The sequence below is a fragment of the Hippocampus comes genome, unplaced genomic scaffold (assembly GCF_001891065.2).
Source record: "Hippocampus comes isolate QL1 unplaced genomic scaffold, H_comes_QL1_v1.1 scaffold17, whole genome shotgun sequence".
Lineage (NCBI taxonomy): Eukaryota > Metazoa > Chordata > Actinopteri > Syngnathiformes > Syngnathidae > Hippocampus > Hippocampus comes.
In genome coordinates this window covers 3,224,894-3,234,519 of record NW_017805002.1, presented here as the reverse complement: position 1 = coordinate 3,234,519, position 9,626 = coordinate 3,224,894, and the positions used below count along the sequence as shown (strand labels likewise).

The window sequence follows — 9,626 nt, the reverse complement described above, 5'->3', positions numbered from 1 at the left end:
TGCCCCTATCAGGGCCACGTGTGCCACAGGCCCTGATATCATCTCCATTTAATCTGCAACCTCCGTGTCTCAATGCACGCGCTTAGTCATTGAGGTATGCTTTGGATCATGAGCTCTTTTTTTCCTTTTCAGTTTTTTCTTCCGTGAGCCACATTTCATACAGTAGATGTCAGTTATGACCGCAGGCACCGGGAGCCCTAGAGCGCCCCAGATCATGAATTTGTCTCACTCGGGCGGTAATTACATGCCGACTGTGATGCTTTTTTTTTTTTTTTTTTTTTAAGAGCCAAGCCCCGTCAAGCTATTCATTCCATTGGCGGAACAGTTTAAAAGATCGCTTTGTGATCCAATGTCAGTGGGATAAAAGCAGCCAATCGACGTCGTGTAGGCAAACTAGCGAGGCGTTGATTGGTTATCTACAGGCGAAAGGGCGGACTTGTCGGAGTCTGACTGAAATGTAAAGCGAGCCATCAATGGAAATTTCCACTCCATCTGTCGAATTTCTAAAGTCATCACCATCGTCTTCACAGACCTCTCAGAAACTTAACGTCGCCGGCTATTAAAGAATTGAAAAAGACTCCGCGCAGGCTAATTTAGGTGAGTTGGTTATTTCACATCATGCAACGTCTACTTTTACGTTCTTTGTGGGAGTATTTTGCGTCATCTTTCACGGATGCTCTTGGGCTTGCCAATGGTAACAATTAGACAAAAGTGGAATGCTCGTACCACACGAGACTGATTTTTTTATTGCATACGTGTTCGGTTATTGCTTATAATTCTTAAAGTGAGGGTAGTTTACCGATTCAAGATCCAATGTTTTTGATACGTTTAGTCAATATTACCGATTTTTTTAATTGAGCAACGTAAAGCTAGACCAAACCTAGGTAGAGCCAAACAATGAAAAGCGTATCTGTCAAAGCGTTTATTCGATTTTTGTCAGGCTGTAAAATAGAAAGGTTTTTTTTCCTTTCAGACTCTTTGCGATGGGAACAAAACCTTTTTTGCTATTCTGGAATGTTAAAATGAAGGAATGCCCACTTTTTGTGAACGGTGACGTCACAGGATCCTGAATTTGAATAGACTCCTTTTCGTTCTCCATCAAAAACTGCGCGCGCGCAATTAGTGCAAAAGAACGGTTGACAGTTTGTTAAACAGGGAAGATCAGTTTGGTTTGTATTGAGTAGTTAAAAAATAGCAACATGCCTCGCAATTTATTGTACTGGTGTGCAAATCGAAGTGGAACGGCTTTTGAAAAACATCTTAATTGCAAGAGTAAACCGATGTTTCAAAAACCCCGAAGAGCCTGTGGTTGGGGGATTTTAAACATAAAGAGTAGAAGACCAAGGATATGATCAGGAGTGCCCGCGTTTGCGGTGCTCATTTCATTTCGGGTAAGTTATCGTGGCAATTTGTTTTAACTTAACCTCTTTGTCTTGAAACGTTGAGAAAGTGGTCAGGAATTGTGAAATAATGGCCAGGTGTCTTTACTATTACAAGTTAGTAACTGATACCTAACTCGTTGAGCTCTGAGCTTCCGTGCACACCCGCTCAAGTAATTAAAGCTCTTAATTCGTTGGCATGACTGTTTGTGATTTCTATCTTACTCGTTTCCCCCTGGGCATCCGAGAATAACCCGGCAACATAAACGTGGCTAGCTCATGATGTTTGGCTTACGTGTACATGTGTGACAATTGACTCGTTTCCGCCATTTTTTTTTTTTTTTTGTGCGGCCAATTTAGTGTGATCACGTTGCGCAGGTCTGTTTTGCGCTCCTCTCAGAAAATGCGCCCTTATTTGTTGAAAATGTGTTTCCCCGCCTCAGTTTCAAGATGTGTGATGTACAGTAAAGTAATCTCTGTCGCCTCGTTTTTAATTTGATTATATTTCTATGTGTATGGCACTCACAGGGGGAATAACTTTTTTTTTTTTTTTTTTGTGCGGCCAATTTAGTGTGATCACGTTGCGCAGGTCTGTTTTGCGCTCCTCTCAGAAAATGCGCCCTTATTTGTTGAAAATGTGTTTCCCCGCCTCAGTTTCAAGATGTGTGATGTACAGTAAAGTAATCTCTGTCGCCTCGTTTTTAATTTGATTATATTTCTATGTGTATGGCACTCACAGGGGGAATAACTCATTTTTGTAATCGGCCAAAAAGTGTTGAAAGCTAACTTATTTTCTTAAATCGACCCATCACGCCTAATTTGGAGGTAGTTGGGGACATACAAGATTTCATCCAACTTGTACAATGCAGAAGAAAGTGATGAGGTAGCGCGTTATCTGTTATCTTCTCAAACCCCAGCCGTTCTGCAACTACAATGCCTCTCACTTTAGTTTACAAACATGGAAAGGGTCTATAAGCAGTAGGTTGCATCAGCATCAACTACACCAGTGCTGTAACTTGAGTGTGCCACCATATAAGTAACTCCTGACTTATGTAATCTTCCCAGAACTCTGCATTGAATTTTGATTGGCCGTTCAAATATACATCTTTAATTCAAAGTCATCATGTCTCAGCAGCACATCAGGTATGTATGTTTTTAAAAATCTATTTATCTAAAAATAAACAGTATGTTTGGCTTAACGTAACCGCTAGTTTTTAGGTTGTCATTTTTCTTCAAATTATTTTTCTTTCTCCGTGCAGCCTCCCAGCCAAGCTCATCAATGGCGGCATCGCCGGCATTGTTGGCGTCACTTGCGTCTTCCCCATTGACTTGGCAAAGACGAGGTTACAGAACCAGAGACAAGGACAGCAGGTCTACAAGAGCATGTGAGTAGTCATGCATAGGCTTGCACAATATACATTCCCAGGGCATTATACACCCCGCTGTGGCCTGTTTTCGAAAGGCATGCGCAATTGTCTGTGTGAGTTGGAGCAATTCCTGAAATTCCACGTTTTACATTCTGCCCTGGGGTAGCTCTCGTGTTACGTGGCCGTTCTATTTGAGGCAAATAAGTCTGGACTAGCACAGGTGCAGGTCTGATTTACTGCAGATAGACAATGAGACTTGGCATTCTAAATAACACCATAAAGACCAATATATAATACCATACTTTGGCCAAGTATTCCGCAGAAACAGTGGCACAGTTTGAACATTCATATTTCTGGATGGAATAAAATGTACTTGAATAGTTATTCAATTAAAATGTACTTCACGCACTTTAGTAGATATTTGAAAACTAATGTTCCCCAAAACTAACTAATTGACTAAACTTGAGCTTGTACTTCAAATACAACTGAACTGTACCTACCAAATGTACTGAATTAAAAAGAAAGTGAGGTCGGGGGACATTACGGCCTCTGTAACATTTCGGAAAATTTTGAAAAATCAAATGATTACCATCTGAATACACCCAATTTGATCATTCTTTCAATTTCTCTTTTTTTTGTAGGATGGACTGCCTTGTGAAAACAGTTCGATCGGAGGGCTACTTTGGCATGTATAGAGGTAAAATTCCAAATATAACGATTACAATGACTAGAAATGCTCAAAGAGGATTTATTTTAAAGAGAGGGTAAGATCGGGACATGTTGTTTAATATCACTGGCTACAGGGTAATATTTTTCAGACAGTGGAACCTCCAAAGTTGAATGCAGCGCAAAAAAACGCGCGATTTGGGGCTCAGAACGTCATCTGTGACAAGTCTTGTGAGACTTAAGCTGCTCAGCAAGCAGCAAAAGGATTGACATCCTTGGGCCCCTTGTTCCAGGTGTAAGTCTTGCGCAAAGCGTTATCTAACTGTGCGCAGAGGTGGAGTTTTCTTTCTTTTGGTATTTGGCTAGATTTTGCGCCAGTAGTATTCACAAATGCGGTAAAGTGGCCTCTACAAATAGTCACGGGTAAAGACACAGCTACAAATGCCGAATTGTTCCTTTGACACACACATTTTTAAGATAGACCAAAAACGACCAGATGGCCTGCTTAGGCATTGTTCGTGTTTACTATATTTGTGTGTGTTTGTGTTTCACTTTCGTCCCCAGACGCCAGCGATAGCGAACACAAACCCATCATTTAATCACCCCGAAGTTATCATAGTTATCGCAGCTTGCACAAGCCTGTCTTCCGGGTTTGGGCACGTGATGTTCCGGGTTCTACAAATTTTCAACAGCTGCAGCCATTATAGCTTAGCATCCGGCTGCTTCGTTTAGTATGAAAAAAAAAATGCATGTCCGTTACCGTTAGGAGTGATTTTCTTTCAGTTTTATAATACAGACTTTTTCTTTATACCTCAATATGGGCTTGAAATGTTATGTAAAATATCACTGGTAGAGTCAATACATATTAAGCACTGTAAATGACTTTGCATTCTGTTCTAAGGGAATATAAAATAAAATATAGTCTGGGATTGTTTGACTTTGGAGGTTCCACTGCCTTATTTAATTCAAGGCTTCATCTTGTTAGTAATGAGGGTGAAGCAAGTGTATTTTCAGTCCACCGTTTACTACATTAACAAAGTAAATGTGGCTGTTTGTAGACAAGGCCAAAACCATTCCTATGTTAATTGTGATAGCAGTGCTGCCAAAATGGAAAAAAAAAAAACCTGACAAGGCTTTTAAATGATTGTTCGATGCCTTTAAAATTAAAGTCGTTGTAGAGTTTGATGAGGAAAAATCGGGGCCCTTATGTTGTGGGTCTCTGCTTGTGTGAGGAATGCTGTTTGTTTGCATCTGTGTTTTTCATATTACAGACATGGGTCCCCCTGGGATATTGAAGGCTAGCCGATAAGGCGCAGCCACGCTGGAGGCAAACCATTTATGGTTCTTACAATATTGCTCTATTCCAAACTACAGGCACATATGTTGTTTTTGCCATCTTTACTTGTCCTGTTGTGTCAACTCCTTGTCAGTAACGTCCGTGCTGCTCCTTCACTTTCTGGACTTCTGGAGCGTGCTTTCAGGACTTTTTGCTTGATCTTGCAAATGACTTGTGAAACTCACAAGGGTCTATTTTCAAGTTTGGCCAAAAATCTGATCACGCGCCATTCATTGTCTGTCTGTCTTTTCTTTTCACAAACATGTTTTTATTTTGTCTTGTCAGCTGATTCTTTGCTCCTTCGTGTCTTTCACTGTCTCCATCTGCATCTCTGTATTCTTTTTTCAGCATTATGGCTTTGTTTTATTTGACTCCTCCCTTATTTTCTCTTTGTAATTTCCTCGACTCTGTCCTTATGACTTAAACTTCTCTGTGTTTTATTAGCCTCATATAGGACTCTTTACATTCTAGTGCTGTAATGATAATGGTGGGGAATGCTTGTACAAAGTGAAATGTGACAGCTCGATGTCTAACTGTCATCTTGTTTGTCCCTTAAGGCGCCGCTGTGAATTTGACTCTCGTGACACCCGAGAAGGCCATAAAGCTGGCCGCCAATGACTTTTTCCGACACCACTTTGCGAAAAATGGGTGAGTTTTTGAGAACTGCTCAGCATTGAGGCTAATTGATTCATTATTGAGACTGACTGTTGGTTGCTTTTGTTTGAAGTCAAGGTCTGTCGGTGTTCAAAGAGATGCTGGCTGGCTGCGGCGCGGGCATGTGTCAAGTCATAGTCACCACACCCATGGAAATGCTCAAGATACAGTTGCAGGACGCCGGCAGAATCGGTAAGCGCATTTTTATCATTGGGCAATAGGAAACACATTCAAGTACTACGGAATAACATGTTTTATGGGATGTTCTGTAAAAAAAAGAAAAAAAAATCTGATGTGATCAAACAATCTCATTAATGGTTTGCGTCACAAAACCTCCTCAAAGACGTTTTCCTGCCACTGCATTCATGTTGAATTGGTGTAAATAGTGGTGTTGTTTTGCTTGTTTCTGTAGTTGCCGAGCAACAAAAGCCAGTCATCACGTCTTCCTCCAAGCTTGTGGCCACCAATCCGCTACTGAGTCGCTCCTACAACTCGGGAACTGTGACCGCGCTGGCCACGCCACGCCCCGCGTCGGCAACGCAGATCGCCAGGGAGCTCCTCCGCACGCAGGGCATCCAGGGGCTTTACAAAGGCCTTGGGGCCACGCTCATGAGGTAAGATCCCTGCCGTCCTCTCCAAACATATTCATTTGACATGTGTCTTCAAGTCTAACATGTCTTCTGTTGCTCCTTAGGGATGTCCCCTTCTCAGTCGTCTACTTCCCTTTGTTCGCCAACCTCAACAGACTCGGCCAGTCGAGTGCTGACCAGTCGTCACCTTTCTACTGGGCTTTCCTCTCGGGTTGCGCAGCAGGCTCCACTGCCGCAGTGGTCGTCAACCCCTGTGATGGTGAGGGCTCATCCTCATCATCAAAATTTCCGAAATCGGCCTCATAGGAATATTGTCCCTTAACGTGTTAGCTTTTGTTGCTTTCCAGTGGTGAAGACCAGACTGCAGTCACTGAACAAGGGCTCGGCTGAAGAGGCTTACAGCGGAGTCGTCGACTGTGTCAGGTGAGACTTAGAGACTGTAGTTATAGTCATAGACAGTGAATGTGAGCTTGAGTGTAAAAACGGACACGTCATAATTCTCCTGCTGGGGCAAGCCTAGTTCAGCGAGTTTGGAAATTTTGCTAACCGCATTGTGCGATGATTTGATGGCTCGAGGGCGTTTTCTGTTGCACCGGCACAAGTATTTGACGGGCGGGGTGAGGATTCACACACTGACATGAATGATTGGGTTGGAAGATTGTCGGGGTGAGGATTCACGCACTGACATGAATGATTGGGTTGGAAGATTGTCTCCCAAGTGCCCACATGACAGCAGTGACCTTTGATCCTGCCCAACTTTACATCATCTACCTTTGGAGGTCTGCTTGCAGTTAATTATAAACGTTCCTTGTATGCTTCGATGTTGTGCATGGACTCCAGGGAGTTCTTACCTGCTTCCGCAATTTCAAACACAGCGCCTGGCACGCACTCTGAATTGTGAGGGAATGAGAGTCGACTGTGTTGACTGCCAACAAATTCCCGTTTCCAAGCACACTCGTCTGAGAATACCAAAAGAAAGAAAACCCCACGCATGCGTGCAAGTCGACCATGCTGTGTGCTAAACTTGTGCTGGGCATGAAAATACTGCAATACGTTTTTCATACATTACATTTTTTATATACCCTGTTTAAAGGACATTGAACATTAGTTTTACAATTGAAAAAGGGTTTCCAAGTGTCTAAATAAAAGGCAGCTGATGTTCTTCTGTCAAGATACAGAAAGGACAAAGAATTGTATACCTGCATGTTTCATTCAGGCTGCAACAATTTCTCTGTAAGGACTCATGTGACTGCAGACTCACACACCACAGGTGTAGACATTAGTTGGCGCAATGGTAGCAAGCTAGAAATAATGCACACTAACAGAATGTCCAAAAATTTGGGTCATTCCACACAAAAAAAAAGTACAGAGTGCGTAACGGCACAATCCATGAACACAAGGTGGTCGAAGATAACCACAGCTGCCAGTGCACTTTCAATCACTTTTTATAAGACAAATTGTAGCAACAAGTCTCTCGCCAGACTTTGCCCTCAAGCCAAATACATTCATAGTCACAGATACAACAGTGAAGAACGTAAGGATGGGGAGCCAAGTGGACAATAATAGTACCTGCACCACACATGAACATTTTGTGTTGGCATTGATTAACTCATGCAAAGCGAATTTGTATCGGATTTACTCAAGGGTAGAATACTTCATTTTATATCAATTTGATAGCTGCTGCCCTTTTTTTAAATGACTTGATGCTGCTTTGTTCCCACAGCAAAATCCTGCGCAAGGAAGGACCGTCCGCTTTCATGAAAGGCGCCGGCTGCCGAGCCCTGGTCATCGCGCCTCTGTTTGGCATCGCCCAGGTCATGTACTTTGTCGGTGTGGGCGAGTACATCCTAGACAACTCCCCTCTCGGTGTCCTGTCGCCGTAAGAGGTCCTCGCCACCTGAGCAGGGGGACCACTTGGAGCCAAGAAGGATGGCCGCAACTGGCAGCTACGTTCTATCAGTTTACATCCATGCAAGGAGGAAGAAGAGTTGTGTTGCACTTGAAACACTTTTGTGGCTTAACTCTCGCCCTCGGCCCGCGTTGGCACTGTGACGATAATCAGCCTTACTCATGAGGAGTTGAGAGAGGCACAGCTATTTCATTTTCAGTGTTTTTTCTGTTTCTATGTTACGTAGTTACTGTGAGTGAAGTCTTGCCTTCACATGGTCATTTCAGTGTGAAGGCCTTTGTTACCACCACGTCACTGTGTGTGCGTGTGACTGTGAAGATGTGTGTTTTGTCCACATTAATTTGCATGAACTTTCATCCTGCTGCAATGCCTTCGTGGGGAAAAAAATGACACTACAATAACTTTTTTGTACTATGTATGAATACCCATGCATTACTAAATAATGCAATCTACTCGCTTTTGTTGGTCCATTTATTTGAATGATTGCACACAATTACAATGCAACACATTTTGACCTAAATACACTTTTCTGTTTTTATTGGCACACCCAAAATAATGTACAGTGCATTCACAATTATAGTACTTACTAAATGTTTAAAAAGATGGTTAAAACCTCTATTATACTTTAAAAGTACAAAGATTGGTTGGTGATGAGTCGCAGTAGTATAAACACGTTCAAATAAATTTCCACAACACTTATGAGGGTCACAGAGAGCTGGTGGCTTACAGCCTGGACTGGTTGCCAGCCAATCGCAGGGCTCATGTATGAAGACACACCCACATCCTCGCAGATGGGCAATTTAAAAATAAAACATGTATCTTCTTGTCATTTGCGAGGAAGCCAAATAGTCGGGAGATAATCCGCGCAAGCACGGCAGACGCATGCAAAGTTGAGGTTTGAACCCGGTACCTCAAAACATGGAACCCACTAATTTACCGTGCTTCATCACATTTAAAAAACCTTTAATAAAAACGGTCACTTGCACAAGGCTTGTCCAGTAGGCACGTACAGTATGCAGTAGATTCTACATCAGGGGTAGGGAACTCCGGTTTCTCGAAAGCCAAATCCTGCCTGTTTTAGATCCCTCTTGACTTCAACACATCTGATTCAAATGATCAGCTCATCAGTAAGCTCTGTAGAGACCTGAAATGAACACGAGCAATTGAATCAGGTATGTTGGAGTATCGGGAGGGATCTAAAACAGGCAGGACATGGCTCTCGAGGAACCGGAGTTCCCTCCCCCTGTTCTACATGAAGTCAGGCTTACAAAAAGGCAGGCTAGGCCTCCAAAACAACGAGGCACACAGTATGTAGGACATGCGAAGACGCATCCATATTTACAGCAGGAATGTCACAGAAGCGTGCCACAAACAGAGAGCATGTGTTATATGCAGAGGTGAGAGGAGGGAGGAGTCCAACCAGGTCGTATGATTGACAACTATATAACCTCCCTGCTGTTCCGGATGGCACAACACAGCACCATGCTGAAAATCATCCCTAGGATCTGAAATCACACACACACACACACACACACACACACACATTGAAAATCTCCAGTGGCTCCTTTGCTGACACGCAATCATTACACACACCATTACTCCTCCGATGCCAATCCCGATGTAACCGATGACATGCAGCTTGTTGTTGAAGAAATCTGTGATTGCGCTCAGACAGTCCTGGAATGACATTGGACAATTCATTCGGTAGACCTACAGTTCAGTGGC

General features: G+C 42.9%; 2 protein-coding genes across 4 annotated transcripts in view; one reads left to right on the top strand and one right to left on the bottom strand.

Annotated features, from left to right (window-relative positions):
* slc25a55a (solute carrier family 25 member 55a) overlaps positions 1–8,353 on the top strand; it is a 10,308-nt gene extending 1,955 nt beyond the window's left edge. The window contains exons 1-10 of one of the 3 annotated variants that reach the window (XM_019857415.1): positions 467–597; positions 2,445–2,522; positions 2,639–2,764; positions 3,388–3,443; positions 5,306–5,396; positions 5,476–5,594; positions 5,815–6,016; positions 6,097–6,251; positions 6,340–6,415; positions 7,716–8,353. In XM_019857415.1, the coding sequence (XP_019712974.1) occupies positions 2,503–2,522; positions 2,639–2,764; positions 3,388–3,443; positions 5,306–5,396; positions 5,476–5,594; positions 5,815–6,016; positions 6,097–6,251; positions 6,340–6,415; positions 7,716–7,875 (1,005 nt within the window). In that variant the 5' untranslated portion in view covers positions 467–597; positions 2,445–2,502 and the 3' untranslated portion in view covers positions 7,876–8,353. Of the gene's footprint in view, positions 1–466; positions 598–2,444; positions 2,523–2,638; positions 2,765–3,387; positions 3,444–5,305; positions 5,397–5,475; positions 5,595–5,805; positions 6,017–6,096; positions 6,252–6,339; positions 6,416–7,715 lie in introns of those variants that run through there. The other 2 variants (XM_019857397.1, XM_019857406.1) reach the window with 2 other exon arrangements.
* Positions 8,354–8,409: 56 nt separating this feature from the next.
* Positions 8,410–9,626, bottom strand: part of tspan2a (tetraspanin 2a) — a 9,444-nt gene continuing 8,227 nt past the window's right edge. Inside the window, exons 7-8 of the mRNA XM_019857422.1 lie at positions 9,495–9,578; positions 8,410–9,406 (exon numbers count right to left, since the gene is read on the bottom strand). Of these exons, the coding sequence (XP_019712981.1) occupies positions 9,341–9,406; positions 9,495–9,578 (150 nt within the window). The 3' untranslated portion in view covers positions 8,410–9,340. The remainder of the gene's footprint in view (positions 9,407–9,494; positions 9,579–9,626) is intronic.